Source organism: Anabrus simplex, chromosome 5 (genome assembly GCF_040414725.1).
Source record: "Anabrus simplex isolate iqAnaSimp1 chromosome 5, ASM4041472v1, whole genome shotgun sequence".
NCBI lineage: Eukaryota > Metazoa > Arthropoda > Insecta > Orthoptera > Tettigoniidae > Anabrus > Anabrus simplex.
In genome coordinates this window covers 43,853,509-43,871,303 of record NC_090269.1, presented here as the reverse complement: position 1 = coordinate 43,871,303, position 17,795 = coordinate 43,853,509, and the positions used below count along the sequence as shown (strand labels likewise).

At 42.4% G+C, this 17,795-nt stretch overlaps 1 protein-coding gene across 1 annotated transcript; it reads left to right on the top strand.

Moving 5' to 3' along the window:
- The first annotated feature begins 746 nt into the window (after positions 1–746).
- Positions 747–17,658, top strand: LOC136874305 (cuticle protein 1). Its single transcript, XM_067147949.2, has 2 exons — positions 747–838; positions 16,519–17,658. The coding sequence occupies exons 1-2, from the start codon at positions 824–826 to the stop codon at positions 16,807–16,809; spliced, it is 306 nt and encodes a 101-aa protein (XP_067004050.1). The 5' UTR covers positions 747–823; the 3' UTR covers positions 16,810–17,658.
- The last annotated feature ends 137 nt before the right edge of the window (positions 17,659–17,795 follow it).

The following is a 17,795-nucleotide window of genomic DNA, read 5'->3' as shown; positions in this document are numbered from 1 at the left end:
TTGCTCTTTGCGTCAAGGGGCTTAAATTGAGCTTAGTCTCGTACTTGTACGACAAATTCGATATTTCGCCTATATTAGCCTAGTATTTTATGTCTCCTCTCCTTGCCCCCCTCCTCGAATTGTTTTGAAAATAAAATACAGACCCTGTTCCTCAGAGATAATGAATACTTACATTAGTAAAATTATTTTTAGAATCGCTCCAGTAGTTCCTGAGATTAGCCATTACATACAAACAAACTTTACCTCCTTATGTATTAGTATAGATATAATTATATGTATTGATTGTGTTTCCCCTTAAATCAATTAATCTCGATTTTTACAATTCAGTTGTCACAGAAGGCAAAAACTTTAAGCCAACAATATTACCGAATTATTGTAGGTTTGGTTGCAGTAACGGTCAAACTATCAAGATCGACGAAGCCATTAGAGGTGTAACAACAGTGCAACAAGCACCTTCTGATCAAAATGCAATCCACGACCGGCGATATAGTGCAAGGATAGAGGCGTACGAACACAGAACGCTGTAAAAATCAACTGAGATGCATACAGAAGAGAGTATGCGTCCTTGATTCAGTGGATCTGATTCTCTTGTTATGGCCTGCCTCTACCTACCTCAAATGCGTCCCGTTGGGATGCTGTGACGACACACACCTGGGACGATGCGGAGTGGGGAGACCGAAAGGAGCAAGAAAAAAATCTCGCGACGTGGGTCTCCACCTGTGTCAAGACCTATATAAAGTGGGGAAGTCTGTCATTTCCTCAGCACTCACAGTCGAGCAAGTCTAGCAGCCTCTTCTCTACAGAGAACATCCGAAACACCACCATGTACGCCAAACTGGTAAGTGAAACGAACAACCGAAGAAAATATTCGCAGTATATCAAAATATAAATAATAGTAGTATAACTATTAAATTTGAACACAGTTACATTAGTACTTGACAGAACAGTAACTAGAGATATTTGGGTTCAGGACTGCATTGCTCTGGATTCGAAGGATTTGAAAGAAAGGTTCTCAAATTCTCTAACCATCAACGCCAGGATTGCAGTTTTCTCAACAACAACAAAAATAACTACCATTTTCTCCCCCAAACGAAATTGAGACATTTTCTGAACGAAACCGTGATCCCCTCTAAATGAAATCAGGATTTCTCCTTCTTCTTCTTTTTCTTCTTCTTAATCTGTTTAGCCTCCAGGTTCGGTTTTTCCCTCGGACTCAGCGAGGGATCGCACCTCTACTGCCTCAAGGGCAGTGTCCTGGAGCTTCAGACTTTGGGTCGGGGGATACAACTGGGGAGAATGACCAGTACCTCGCCCAGGCGGCCTCACCTGCTATGCTGAACAGGGGCCTTGTGGAGGGATGGAAAGATTGGATGGGACAGGCAAGGAAGGGGAAAGGAAAGCGGCCGTGGCCTTAAGTTAGGTACCATCCCGGCATTTGCCTGGAGGAGAAGTGGGAAACCACGGAAAACCACTTCCAGGATGGCTGAGGTGGGAATCGAACCCACCTATACTCAGTTGACCTCCCGAGGCTGAGTGGAACCCGTTCCAGCCCTCGTACCACTTTTCAAATTTCGTGGCCGAGCCGGGAATCGAACCCGGGCCTCCTGGGATGGCAGCTAATCACACTAACCACTACACCACAGAGGCGGACATCAGGATTTCTTTCTGAATAAAATTCGGATAAAATAGGCTTTCCTCCTGAACGAAATAAAGGTTTTTCTGAGTAAATCAGAGATATAAATCTCAATGAAGTCTATTTTTTCTGAACGAAATCGGCATTGTTTCAGAACAAAATTATATTTTATTCCAGAATGAAAGTGAATTTTTTGGAATGGTATTTCAGATAATATATTACATTTTTCTCTGAATAAAATCGAAATTATTTCTGAACGAAGTGATTTCTTTTCGAACAAAATTGGAGTCATTTCTGATCGAAATGAGGATATATTTTTGAACGAAATCCAGATATTTCCTGAATGAAATCGGAATTTATTGGCGAATGAAATGGGGATTGTTTCTGAACAAAATCAGGGTTTATTTCAGAACTTTTTTTTTGCTAGTGGCTTTACGCCGCACCGACAAGGATAAGTCTTATGGTGACGATGAGATAGGAAAGGGCCAGGAGTAGGAAGGAAGCTGTCGTGGCCTTAATTAGGTAACAGCCCCAGCATTTGCCTGGTGTGAAAATGGGAAACGACGAAAAACCATCTTCAGGGCTACCGACAGTGGGATTTGAACCCACTATCTCACAGCTCACAGCTTTGCGCCCCTAACCGCACGGCCAACTCGCCCGGTATTTCTGAACGAACTGGTGTTTCTTTCAAGTAAAGCGAAATTTTTCTCTGAACGAAATCAGGATTAGGGATTTATGAAATAAATTGGGATTTCAGTGGTCTAATTTAATAAAACTCAGAAGCTATCAGTGTAAATTTTATGAATTCCTACTTGTAATTACATGTTAACCAGTCGCTTTATTAAAGTACAGGTATTTTTAAGAGTATTTACACGCTAACCGATCAAGCTTATGATATTGTACGTTATAGCAACCTACCAGTCAGAAGTATTTGCCTGGTGTAAAAATGGGAAACCACGGAACATCATCTTCAAGGCTGTGAGTAGTGGGGTTCGAAGAATCTGCCAACTCCCGAACAGTTATATAGCTTGTACCTCGCAACCAATTCGCTCGATACATATTTTCTAAATGTGATGATTATAGTACCATAAAGCTTTCAAATGAACAATAGATGATGTGAGGGAAATAGCTTTCTTTTATCCAAGGGATTTGTGAATGGAAATGCGACATAAAGAAGCTTATATTGCCAGTGTCGAAGTTATTTCAAAGAAGAAGTGGCTGTTGGAGAGAAGCAAACTGCTCTCCGCGAGGGTCCGAGATCACGCGAAATAACCTGTCCTACTGAAGTATAATGATGACTGTTGTTTTAGGGAGGTGAGTGGCTCAGGCGGAAGAGCACTAACTTTCAGAGACCAAGTTAACGGGTTCAGTATCAGCTCAGTTCAACGGTATTAGATGATTCTCAAATATGCCATCCTTCTGTCAGTAAAGTTGCCGGCACCTAAATGAACTTCTACTGGAAAAAATTCCACCTCGGCTTCTCCCAAAACCGTAAAAATAGCTGGTAGGACAAAACCAAGAGCCGGGCTGAGAAGCTCGGACGGTAAGATCACTGGCCTTCTGAGCCCAGCTTGGCAGGATCGATCCTGGCTCAATCCGATAGTATTTGAAGGTGGCAGATTTACTGGTACGTAAAAGAAATCCTGCGAGTCAAAATTCCGGCACCTCGGTGTCTCCAAAAACCGTCAAAGTAGTTAGTGGGACGTAAAATCGATAACATTATTATAAAACCAAGAACTTTATTATTGTTGGATTTTCACTTCCCGTAACCTCCGGCTCCATGGCTAAACGGTTAGCGTGCTGGCCTTTGGTCACAGGGGTCCCGGGTTCGATTCCCGGCAGAGTCGGGAATTTTAAGCATCATTGGTTCATTTCGCTAGCACGGGGGCTAGGTGTATGTGTCGTCTTCATCATATTTTCATCCTCAGCACGATGCGCAGGTCGCCTATGGGAGTCAAATCAAATAGCACTAAAAGCCATACGTCATTTCATTACTTCCCATAACACTAATTGCTACACAAGGAGGAAAATGTGCGATTTTTCGAAGAATTATTATGTTAATTAAGTAAACAAAGTGAAGTCGCATGGAAGTCTAAGCCTTGTTAACTAAGTACCATTGAGACAGGGAGAAAAACCAGGGAGTACCAGGGAGATCAGATAAGGAGGGTGAAAGAGATGAATTACCAGCTCAGATTAACATTAATTCCCAAATCTGCAAGAATTAAAGTATCGAATGAAGGAAACGAAGAGCCATGAAAGGCTAGAAAGTGTGACTTCCTAAGTCTCGCTAACCAAATAGCGTAGGAATCGAAAAACAATATTTGATCGAGAGAGGTATGACTGGAAAGATAGCAGGAACCTTCCACATGATAGTAAAAGCAATACCAGACTAAGCTAGGACCCTTGGTAGGCACGCACGTCTCAACATTTTTGAGTTCTTGGGGGTTATGTAATATCTGTTCTGATTGGCGTGCAGTTAACTGAGGCTAGAAATAAGAAGGATGCTGCTGTGCCTAAGTCGAAGTTCTGCCTCATTATTTCCCCGAAGAGAAAATGGGAAATCTCGGAAATCTATGATGGCCAGCCTCACCAAACCCAATGGCGCAACTGCCCCGAAGGACCATGGCCCACCAAGCGACTGCTGCTCAGCCCGAAGTCCTGCAGATTACGAGGTGTGTGGTTGGCACGACGAATCCTCTCGGCCGTTATTCTTTGCTTTCTAGACCGGGGCCGCTATCTCACCGTCCTCCTCAGTTGTAATCACGTAAGCATAGTGGACCTCGAACCAGCCCTCAGATCCTAGATCAAATTTCTCACCTGGCTGGGAATCGAACCCGAGTTCTACGGTAAGGAGTAGGGTCGCTACCCCGGCCAATGAAGGCCAACAGGAAAATCAAACCCACCTGCCATCCAGGTCAATTAGTACTCGCACTCTCGAGATCACTCTAGCACACTAAGCTGCTCTGGACAATTGTTTATGAAAAAGACAGTGCAATACTATGTCGTTTCCTTCAAGAAATATTAAATGAAATATCAGGATAACTAAAAAAATTGACTGATATTTCACCACATATTTTAGGCCAATGGCCTCGATTTTAACTCTCTTTTAAACAGAGATATTATACTTGTTCTTCATAAGAAAGTCGCCAGCCTATCTGGATATGAGCCCTTCTCATTTCAATGGATAATAAACTCATTTTTCCCTTTCTCTCTCATTACTTTCTATTCTCTTCACAATATGAATGACTGACTCTCGCGAGCTTTCAAAGTAATCACTCGACTACAAACTAGAAAGTCCGAAATAAATTGTAGCATTACACATTTATAGTGGCACTAGTTATAGGGCAACATCTTGGCGCTCTGATCTGGCGGCAGTGGTCTCATTTTCTCCTTTCCTCCCAGCCAAGTTGGGCTGTAGGTACACGAGACTATGATTATCTTGCTTCTCTACTTAAATCTGGTTCCGTGGTCACCTGTGCGAGAGTGTAGCAAACTATTAACGCTATCAGTAGAAATAATAATAATAATAATAATAATAATAATAATAATAATAATAATAATAATAATAATAATAATAATAATAATGTGCGTTTGCATTCCATTAACTAATTTTACGATTTTGGGTGGCGCCGACATGCCCGCAGGAGTTCTGAATCTAATTGAATCTACTGATACAAGGTTGATGTATCAATCAATCAATCAATCAATCAATCAATCAATCAATCAATCAGTCAGTCATCAATATCTGCAGTTAGGGCCGTCACCAAGTTGGCAGATGTCTTATTAATTGTTTACTTAGCCTTTTCTTAAAGGGAGTATCAAAGGCCTCTCCTGGTAATGTTAAATTTAACAGCACCGGGTGCGTTGGCCATGCGGTTAGGGCCGTGCAGCTGTAGGCTTGCATTCGGGAGATAGTGGGTTCGAACCCCACTGTCGGCAGCCCTGAGGATGGTTTTCCGTGGTTTCCCACTTTCTCACCAGGCAAATGCTGGGGCTGTACCCTAATTAAGGCCACGGCTGCTTCCTATCCCATTGTCGCCTTAAGATCTATCTGTGTCGATGCGACGTAAAGCCAATTTTAAATTTAAGAGCTTTACATCCCGGTTTCTCTGGAAGTCTCGAAGGTAATAAATTGAAATTTGTGTAGTATGTAGACCCATATCTAATACATTCATTGATCTACTTTCTTGGTTCTACTTTTATTAGAAATCAAGATATGGATTTTTAAAATTCGTTCGTTCGTAATCTGTTTCCAGGGTCGGTTTTTCCCTCGGACTCAGCGAGGAATCCCACCTCTATCGCCTCAAGGGCAGTGTCCTGGAGCTTTAGACACTGTGTCGGGGGATACAACTGGGGAGGATGACCAGTACCTCGCCCAGGCGTCCTCACCTGTTATGCTGAACAGAGGCCTTGTGGGGGGGATGGGAGGTTTGGAAGGGATAGACAAGGAAGAGGGAAGGAAGCGGCCGTGGCCTTAAGTTAGGTACCATCCCGGCATTTCCCTGGAGGAGAAGTGGGAAACCACGGAAAACAACTTCCAGGATGGCTGAGGTGGGAATCGAACCCCCGTCTACTCAGTTGACCTCCCGAGGCTAAGTGGACCCCGTTCCAGCCTTCGTACCACTTTACAAATTTTGTGGCAGAGCCGGGAATCGAACCCGGGCCTCTGGGGGTGGCAGCTAATCACACTAACCACTACACCACAGAGGCGGAAATTTTAAAAATTAAATCCTTAAAATTCAAAATGTATTTATTTTTAAAAATTAGTTATGATTAAATTATGTGTGGTATCTCTACCATTGTAGATCCGTATAAAAATAACAATGCTGTTAATGAGAGGTAAAAATGCCTGAGTTCTACCTTTAGTAATTTCTGAGAAAACGGGAAACATTCGCAAAAAATGTAGTTTCTTTCAGAAATTACGCTTGAAAATGTAATGCCACTTACAAGACGTACATGTTACCGTATTTCCTAACATATAAACACTACACAGGAAGTGATATCATAGCAACCAATGTGACCAATTTATGCAGTAGGATTTTTACTACCGGGCAAGTTGGCCTTGCGTTTAGGGGCGCGCAGCTGTGAACTCGCATCCGGGAGATAGTGGGTTCGAATCCCACTGTCAGCAGTCCTGAAGATGTTTTTCCGTGGTTTCCCATTTTCATACCAGACAAATGCTGGGGCTGTACCTTAATCAAGGCCACGGCCGCTTCCTTACCATTCCTAGGCCTTTCCTGTCCCATTGTCACCATAAGATCTGTCTGTGTCGGTACGACGTAAAACATATCAGTCTGCCTTGCCCCCTGAAATGCATGCATCTACCGACCCTATGAGCGATATTTTCACACCATTCACAACAGAGGCTGGCTGCATAAGGAATGGTATTACTAGCATCGCTCATACCTCGGTCGCTTTCATGTTGTCAAAGCCAAAGAAGAGACTGAGACAGGTCAATGAAGGTAATAAATTTGATCTAGCCCATACCAGAAGACACAGTGCACTGTAAACACTAGGTCTCGTCAGCTAAGGCATACAAGAACAGGTCAGGTTATAATTTCATCAGACAATTTCATAAGGAAAGCAACGGGAAACTACATCACTCCTCATTTCCCTACTACGCCTCTTCAGTGACGCCTAAGCCATTTATGACAGCTTTTGGCGGAGCTGTGGAGGATCAAACCAGCCTTCGGGCTGAATACCCAACATACACAGATAACCATTGCTCTTGCGTAAGGATACTGTAGGTGGTGATTAGTTTTAAAATGAATTAAAACTGGTCAACCATTCTCTATTAACACTAATCATAAGAAAAATGGCAAAGGTCCGTCACTTCGAAAAATGAAGGTATCGGCAAAAGAAAGGGAAGGATCATGAGCAATGAATGAGTTTCGATTTCCAAATCTCGTCAAGACCAAACGACTTCAAAAGAAAGCAGGAAAAGGAAGACAAATGGATTGGAGATCATTTTTCATAAGCCAGCCTTGAACAGTCATTTATTGTATGTACTTAGCTGTGATTGCGTAGAGAGAGAGACAGAGAGAGAGGAGCCTAGATAGAAATAGTCACGCTGAGAAATTGAACCTGGGCGGTATTTTGACAGGTACCAGAAGTGTGACGTGATCTGCTTCTGTGTCAGAAGTTGGAAGGTGGGCAGATTCCAAGGTGTGGTTACTTCACGGGCAAGGTCGACATGATGTAATGTTATACAATATATTAATCCGCCAACGCGTGGCTTGTCCACAGCAATTGAGCAAACATTGTTCTATTAAAACTCACTCGCAGTGCCTGCCTGATACATTGTTATAATTAGTTGTGACACTACCATTTGCAATGCAGAGCAGACTGCGGCGATTTTTGTCATTAAAAGGACATGTTCTGCAGTGGTAAAGCGGCAACTTTGAGGGGACAAAATTTCGTCCAGAAAATGATTTAATGTAAATGATAATAGATTTAAGCGGGGCCGTTTTTCTTCGTGAGAACCGCTGTAGCACAGATGCCGAGAGATATGAACTTGAATCCATCTCTGAATGATGTACCCGTGGTTTCTTATTTCTTCTACATACGTTTTACTTTACATGATACGCTTAAGGCCTCCTCATTCATAATTACAGTCCGAATTAATTGCAATATATACACGCCAGAGTGTATTGTTTGGTTTTTTTGCTATTGGTTTAACGTCGCATTATCACATCTAAGGTTTCCGTCGACGCAAGGATGGGAAAACGCTAGGATTGGGAAGATAACAGCCGTGGCCTTAATTAAGGTGTGGAAATAGAAAACCACAGAAAATCATCTTCATCGTTACCGACGGTGGTATTCGAACCCACTATCTCCTGAACATGCTAGTGAACATTCTAATTCAGTGGAACGAACTATTATTCAAATGTAGTTGCTAGAATATCTTGTCTGCAAACACTATAATGCCATATGATCTGGTAGATTTTATGAAGATCTAGACCCAACTTATAGTTCTTTTTTCTTAACCCAGAAGTACCCAGAACAGGTCTGCGAGATCGCACGGCGTGGTTACAGTGATTGTTTATCTCCTTTATGGCGACCGGAAGAAAGCGTGGTGTTCTTTAATCTATTGTTGATGCGTACGAGGAAAACATCAGTTTATCGCCAGCTGCCACATCGCGTGATTTGCAACATTTTATAGTTTTCGTGCGGTCTGCTGGCGATTAAGAACACATTTGTTGAAAGTAATATTCGTGGTGGTGGTGGTGGTGATTTTTGTTTTAAGAGGATGTACAACTAGGTAATCATCCTCGATCATAAGTCAGATCCTTGGATTACAACAGTAGTATATAGTCAAGAAATTACTTGTATTTTCTTATTTGCAAGTTATAAATCTCATTCCGTATTGACGGTTATCACAGATTTGTATTGATAAGGAGGATTTTATAAATACTTTTTTATTTGTAAAGTTTTCTTTTAACTATATTTTCCTTATATTTTCATGTTTTGTTCTTATCTTACTATACGAATTAATAATAACAAATCATATCCAGTATTTTTCCCTGCATCATTTGAATTTACACTGTGAGGAGATTTTCAAAGAAATCTTCTCTCCCGTTAACTACTGTAAGTTACTTAATATGTTTCTTGTTTATGGATGTGTTACTCCAATATATACATGACACAGGGTGTATAGTTTAGGTTTTGGAACCGTTTTAATCATTCGATTGTTCGTAGTACGCAGTGTGATTAGCTGCCACGCCCCGGTGGGCCGGGTTCGATTCTCCTGCTCTGCCACGAAATTTGAAAAGTGGTACGAGGGCTGAAATAGGGTCCACTCAGCCTCGGGAGGTCAAATGAGTAGAAGGGGGTTCGATTCCAACCTCAGCCATGCTCGAAGTCGTTTTCCGTGGTTTCCCACTTCTACTCCAGGCAAATGCCGGGATGGTACCTAACTTAAGACCACGGCCACTTCCTTCCCTCTTCCTTGTCTATCCCTTCCAATCTTCTCATCACCCTCCCCCCCCCCTGCCACAAAGCCCCTGTTCAGCATAACATGTGAGGCCGCCTGGATGATGGACTAATCCTCATTCCCAGTTGTATCCCCGACCCAAAGTTTCACGCTTCAGGACACTGCCCTTGAGGCAGTAGAGGTGGGATCCCCCGCTGAGTCCGAGGGAAAAACCAACCCTGCAGGGTAAACGTATTAAGAAATAAAGATGTAGATGTCTGTCAGACCAGATCTGGTTATGTACGTCCTCGAAATATGAATTGGGTAACTGAGCGTTAACATCATTTTATCAATTACTCCATTATTTCTCTCTTTCAGCCGTACTTTCAGTTATTTCTCTTTTTTAACTGCTTATCAGAAACTTATTGCAACAAATTCATTGAAAATGACATTATGCTTAGTTATTCTCAAATTCATCACCCTACAGGCTGTGAAGACTCTGGAGGAGTAGAAGATAAAGGCTGTAAGGTGGTGGTGGTAGTTTCTGTTTTAAGACGAAGTAACCATCCTCTATTAAAATATAAAGGATCTGACACTTCGGAAAATTAAGATATCGACCAAAGAAAGACGAGGGCTACGAATGGAGTGAAAACGAAAGACTCCCCTAGGCCTCGAAACCTAGTACCGTCGGGGTCGGAAAGTAACAAGAGTGACTAAGAGAGCTCGGAGAGGATAGGTGAAAATGAAGAGCCTGGCGCAATCAAGTGGAAACAAATGTCACGAGTCAGCTAAGGACCCCATGGTCTCTAACACACGCTCGCAAGTTAAGAGCCAGTCGCCTCTTAGGACAGGCAGGGGATAACCTGGGTGTTATTGTACCGCCCTCACTCACAGGCAGATGAAGGCTTTAACCTCGGCAACACGTGAGATCAAGTGGTTAACGTTTGCCTGGCTTCCTTTGTTCCCAGAAATTCATGTAGTGTTCATTTCTGGCGTCGGCTGAGTGAACCCTAGAGCTATGTGCCTCTCCAGAAATGGAAGTCTCATTTCTAAGCATTTCGACTTCCTAACAGAGAATCGAACCCACGTCCTTCTAGGAAAACCGGCCACACTTTTACCACACGGCTAGGCAGCCTTGAATAACGTATTTACTAAAATATGTTTTAATTGATATTTGTTCGTGGCGTAGACCTATGAAGATATTTTGCCATTACTTCACCATATGAGAGGAACCTGCGTGTGTAAGTGGAATTGCGGAAGTGTAGAGTGTTGAATGTGAGGCAAGGAATGTTAAGGACACAAACGCCTAGGCCAGGGGCATTAATCATTTACAATTAAAAACCCCTGACCCGGCCAGGAATCGAACCCGTCGCCGCCGGGTGACAGGCGGAGGCGTCGCTCCCTACACCGCGGGGCCGGACTACTAAAATATTACATTTCATGTTATTTTATTCAAATTTCTAATGGGGGAGAAGACACGTCTAAGTCCGAAGTATGGCTAATTCCGCGGTAACTTTAAAAACCTTACTGCGGCTTTACCCTAGCGCGAGGAAAGGGAAGTCTGATCGGCTTAATATGTCTTCTGAGCACCTTGTACTCCTATGATAAAAGTTGTAAACTGTGTAGTAGATCCCTCTGGTGGTAGCACCAAGAAACTTCGGTACTTATCCCTTTTACTGTTTGGAAGACACGCTTCTTTAAGATGTCATGACTGAAATAATGTTGCGATTTTTGGAGAAAAAAATCAAATGTTCAGGTTTAATATATTTTAGCGGTATCTATTATTGAATGGTAGTCCGAAAAAGTTTTGAATCCAATATTGTCTGACAGCGTGAGAGAAAGGGGCGTGCGCTTGCTCTAGCAAGGCCGACTTGATGTGTCGCTCTAGCTAGGAGCGCAGCGAGGGATCCAGTCGGCCGTGGCTCTAGATACGCCATGGCGCTACCTTTAAAATCCGGCATTTAGAGCTTTAAAAATGGCGTTAGGGCAAAAGTGTAAGGTGATTTGAAAGAGGAAGAACTAGATGATTTTTACCTTGTACTAGGCATACTCTGTGTGTAAGAGGAGAAAAAATTCTGAATGAGTAAATTACAGTCCAGAGCAGTTTTTAAAGCAATTACATTCCGTAAAACATTTTATTGCATCTTCTTCTTCTTCTTCTTCTTCTTCTTCTTCTTTTCTTCTTCTTCTTCTTCTTCTTCTTCTTCTTCTTGATCTGTTTACCCTCCAGGCTCGGTTTTTCCCTCGGACTTAGCGAGGGATCCCACCTCTACCGCCTCAAGGCCAGTGTCCTGGAGCTTCAGACTCTGGGTCGGCGGATTCAACTGGGGAGGATGACCAGTACCTCGCCCAGCGGCCTAACCTGCTATCCAGAACAGCCCTTGTGGAGGGATGAGAATATTGTAAGGGACAGGCAAGGAAGAGGGAAGAAAGCGGCCGTGGCCTTAACTTAGGTACCATCACGGCATTTGCCTGGAGGAGAAGTGAGAAACTACGGAAAACCACTTCGAGGACGGCTGAGGTGGGAATCGAACCCACCTCTACTCAGTTGACCTCACGAGGCTCAGTGGACCCCATTCCAGTCCTCGTACCACTTTCAAATTTCGAGGCAGAGCCGGGAATCGAACCCGGGCCTCTGGGTGTGGCAGCTAATCACACTAACCACTACACCACAGAGGCGGACTAGCATTTTTCTGGCTTAAAATATGTTCAGCTCTTTGCCTGTATAAAATGCTCCTTGCGACAGAGTTTTTATCAGATTCTTCTGATCGAGCTCGATAGCTGCAGTCGCTTAAATGCGGCCAGTATCCAGTAATCGGGAGATAGTGGGTTCGAACCCCACTGTCGGCAGCCCTGAAAATAGTTTTCCGTGGGGCTGTACCTTAATTAAGGCCACGTCCACTTCCTCCCTAGCGTTTTTCTGTTCCATCGTCGCCTATAGACCTGCCTGTGTCGGTGCGATGTAAAGGCAACTTGTAAAAAAAAAAAAAAAAAAAAAAAAACTCCTGAAATTTTGAGATAATATTTCAGTATGAACAGGAATTAAAAGTAGTTCTGCATTTTATTATTAGTTGATTATTACCTTCGTAATTTTTGGTCCTACAGTTAAATAGCAGGGGCCGTCTGGCCGAGGCGGTAAAGGCGTGCTCGGTTCGCCCGGAAGGACGTGGGTTCGAATCGCCGTCAGGAAGTCATAAAATTTAAGAAACGAGATTTCCACTTCCGGAGGTGCATGTGGCCCTGAGGTTCACTCAGCCTACACCAAACATGAGTACCAGGTTAATTCCTGGGGGCAAAGGTGGCCGGGCGTACAGCTAACCACTCTACCCCATCACGTGCCGCGGTTAACAATGGTGGAAGCCTTTACCTTCCACTTCTCCAAGGGCCTTCATGGCCTGTACGGAGGGGACTTTGCCTTTGTCTTGACGGTTGAATAGCACCAAACTAGATCTCTGCCTATTGTATGAATAATGAAAAACTGAAAAACTTGTATCGCCAATAGATTATATCCGACTGCAAAACCCAAAGTTATTATTACGTATATTTTTAAAAGTCTGCAAAATTAAAGCCCAAATATAATGAAAACTGTGCCGAAAGGAGCATCTTCCATACAATAAACTTTGTAACGAATTAACTAATCAACTCCAAATCTTATTAATATATGCCTGTACTTTAAATTTGGTTCTAATAAGTGTTAAATTGTAGAAGTTCTAAATGTCAGTTATGCTACTCCTTAAGGCAGTACTTCTATGGTATGTATTACTAGTTTCAACAGGCTATACATTATTACACCGTGATTGGTAATGAACTCATGGAGTACTGCGGAATTATCCGAATTGCTGCGTATTTAGCCGAAATATTACAGTTACAATTAGGTTAATTAATTGAAAAAGTAAGTGTTAATATTTTTCTGAAGTGCTAAATAAGTATAGCATAAAAACAGTTGTTGCAGTGTATAAATATTATTTTGATAATCATTCCCGAAATGCGTCATACTTCCATTTTTTTACTACCTACATTACGTCGCACCGACACAGATAGGTATTATGGCGACGATGGGTTAGAAAAGGATTAGGAGTGGGAAGGAAGCAACCTTGGCCTTAATTAAGGCACAGTCCCAGCATATGCCTCATGTGAAAATGAGAAACCATATTCAGGGCTGCCGACAATAGGGTTCGAACCCACTATTTCCTGAACTTAATCTCATAGCTATGTGACCCTAACCCCACGGCCAGCTCGCTCTGTACTTCCAATGTTATTTGATATTTCGGATTTAGCGGTGTCTCCCCTACATTTATTTTTATTACCTAGTTTCAACTGTATTTAGACTACGAAACAAGTATACAGGGTATATAAAAAACTAGACGGCTACATTTCAGAAATGAGTTACTCGTATGTTTGTCCAACTCTTGTCCCGTTTCTGTACGGGGTTGAATTAGAAGTGAGGTGAATCTTCGTGGCGAAATTTTACGACCGGATGCCGTTCATGACATCAACCTAATCAAGGAGTTAATGAGATGAAATTAATGGTGTGCTATATGATCGAAGGAAGCGAGAGGGTGAAACCCGGTGCCGGCACATAGCCTTCTCCTATCGAATAGCACCAAGGGGTCTACTCAAGGCTTAACGTCCCCATCGAACGGACGAATTACCACCAACAGTGTCATATGCGTCCATATAAACATTTCGGGTGGGTTAGGAATGGAATCCAGGCTTTTGGCACGCAATCTAGTGATTAGAAATTGTATACCACCACCTCTCCTACCATGCCGACCAACGGGACTCGAACCGGCTAATCACGGTGTCAGACCATATTGTGCCACGACAATTTATTTATGTACTGAAGCCTTGGACAGGTACATAAACTTAGCGCCCAACGTGGGGCCCCACGTGCCACAGTTTAGATATTACCGCTGTCGCATAGATTCCAGTGTTCATTAAAGGAAGAATCCCACCATTTTTCTTTTCATAATTATTTAAATCATGCGGAGAATTTCAGGTCCAATATATCCCATGTGCCTTTGACAGGTACAATATAGACTTGATGCCTTAACGATCATGGCCACGAGGCGGGCTGAAGGACCTCCTCATATAAAGAGAAGAAAGAAAGGTTATTACACCGTGTGTCTATAAATACATAATTACAGTGTTGTCCGAGCGTCTACGAGGGTAATCCCAAAAATGAGCTCTCCTATTTTTTATAAATACAAATAACCTTTTATTTTTTATAATATTACATCATTTTAAAGCTTAAAGATGTATCTATTTTCTACATAATCATCATTTCGGTCGATGCATTTTTGTAGACTGACAGTTTTTGTACGCCCATGTCATATCAGCTCGCCGCCATGCCGTTGAGGAAGCGTTAAACCTCATCTTTCACCTCGTCGTCGGTGTTTATTTGAATTTTCATGACTTGGGCGAAGAGGGATGCCACTCCTCGCGCTATTTTTTGTTTGTTCTTCGCCGCTATGCGGACGATAACGACAACTGTTTGGACTCGATTGTCACACCGTCTACAAAAATACATCGACTGAAATGTTAATTTTGTAGCAAAAAAGATAAGTGTTCAACCATTAAAATGGTCTAAACGTTATCGAAATAAACGGTTCTTTGTATTTACAAAAAATAGGAGACCTTATTTTTGTAATTACCATTGTATGTATTATGAATGCACGGCGACACGTCATGATTTCCAAAATAAAATGTGAGACACCGGTTACAATTGTTACGAATAAATTGTTGCAAATAAATTTGATGTGAGCCTGACCTACCTCTGCCCTATCCTCAGCACTTCTTGGTGTTTGCTTGTTCGGATCTTGTGTTCTTCCGGGCAGACTTACCGGACAGGACTACAGAGATATCTTGCGCACTACGTTGCCTGATTACTTGGAAAACATATCACTAACATTCCGCCGACAGCTGTACTTCATGTATATTGGAGCTTCAGCGCATTTCAGTCATTTTACCTGCAGGCACCTTAATGTGTATTATCCTGGGCACTGGGTAGGTAGAGGTGGACCAACTGCTTGGCTACCACACTCCCCTGGTCTCTTACCTTAGGGGACACTTAAAGTCTGTCGTGTATTCCACTACTGTTTATTATGAACCAACTAAAACATCGCATAACTCTGCAATTATGCATTTCCGGACCTGTGTTGTCATACTCTTTTTCTTCTTTTCTCTATGAGGAATCCATTCCTTCCTTCCTTCCTTCCTTCTTAATCCGTTTACCGTCCAGGGTTGGTTTTCCGCTCGATCTCAGTGAGAGATCCCACCTCTCAGCCTCAAGGGCACTGTCGTGGAGTGTGAGACTATGGATCGGGGGTATATAGCTAGGGAGAAGGACCAGTACCTCGTCCAGGTGGCCTCATCAGCTATGCTGAACAGGAGCCTTGTGGGGAATGGGAAAACCGGAAAGGATAGAAAAGGAAGAGGAAATGAAGCGGCCGTGGCCTTAAATTAGGTACCATCCACGCATTTGCCTGGAGGAGAAGTGGGAAACCACGAAAACCACCTCCAGGATGGCTAAGGTGGGAATCGAAACCCCTCTACTCAGTTGACCTCCCGAGGCTTAACGAACCCCGTTCTAGTCCTCGTACATCTTCTCAAATTTCGTGGCAGACCCGGGAATCGAACCCGAGCCTCAGGTGGGTGGCCACTAATCACACTAAACATTACACCACAGAGGTGGACACGAATTCCATTCCTAAAATAAAATAATCATTGACAATTGTTATACCTGCTAGTTCGTAGTTAAAGGCATATGTTTTATTAAAGGCGCACTGTCCTCTTTAATATTCAGTAACAAGTGACAATGTTGGCGGAATAGTGGAGCCTGCTTGTCCTCACCGGACCTTTAAGCTACGTTCATTTGTCCCATTCTCCAATAGCATTGATGCATAAAGGGGAGAAATCTTTCTTAGAAAAGGAAGGCCTAGAATTAACCATGTATTTTCTCTGTTTCTTGCAGTTTGTGATCGCCGCTATCGTCCTGGTTGCTGTTGCTCAGGATCGCTACCCAGCAGGGCTGAACCCCGCACTGTGCCCCAACTACCCCAACTGTGATAACAGCATTATCGCAACCTTTGGACCCCAGGCTTCACCCATCCCATTGGCTCGAAGCTACCCTGCTGATGTGCCTGCTGCCGCTTGCCCCAACTACCCCTACTGTAACGTGAACCTCGTTCCTGCTGGCTACGTCGCTCGTGAATACCCTGCTGGAGTACCTGCTGCAGCTTGCCCCAACTACCCCTACTGCTAAGGAAACACGTTGTACCAGAACCCTTCAATGAGGCATCCTCTTTAGTAAATAGGCAGCAAAACAGTCATAAATAAACTACCCGATCGTGTTGAAACTATCAGACAGTGACAGAATAACTTCATTATTTTTCGTGTTCCCAAACTTGTGTTCAAAACAATATAAAACTCTCAGAATAAGAGGTTAAAAAGTAATTGTATAATGAAGATATTCTTTAGATTTATCTATTTATTTCAAATTCAGGAACTCATTTTCTCAAAATGTTACAACATTTCTGTAAATTTTAATTCACTTCGTTTCAAAATTGCTGAAATGGATGCGTTTACGAAGGGTTTCTGGCGTGTGGATATAATAAACAGGTAAATTCGTAGAAGTTGTCAACAACATTTTAGTTTCGAACAACATTGAGAGTATTGTGGCCCAGAGTACAAATCTTAGTACTCTATTCAGAGCTTTAATTCCTTCTTTATAAAAGTGGGCTTCAAAGTACAACGTATTTAGCAATCAGGGATGAAATGAGTTTATGCGTTTTCCACGTACAGCTTGCATTTTCTCCTCTGAGAATGCACTGGGTACGGTGGAAGAACTTAAGCTCTTTGGATTGTGAGTGCTTAGTGATAAGCAAATTAATCATTAGTATTTACTGTTAAAACTTTAATAATAGTATATTTCTTTTGTTCCATGTATTTCTTAACTTATGTTTTCAATACAGTTGTATATTTTCAGTCTTAATAGCACAGGTATTTTAGCTTTAGTTGAAATAAAATCTGTGACTACGAAATTGTTTGAAAAGTTATGTTATTGTTATGTTACGTATTGTACATTAATAAAATGTTTACTGTTTATATCTCACGACTTTCATTTATTTCATAAGGTTGATAAGCTTTTTCTTTTATTAGTCTTCTTTCTGACATTTTAGCTATTAATTGAAGTCGGCACTTTGTATGGATCAAGTCAAGTTTTACTGAGGGATGTACAGTATGTGTTTC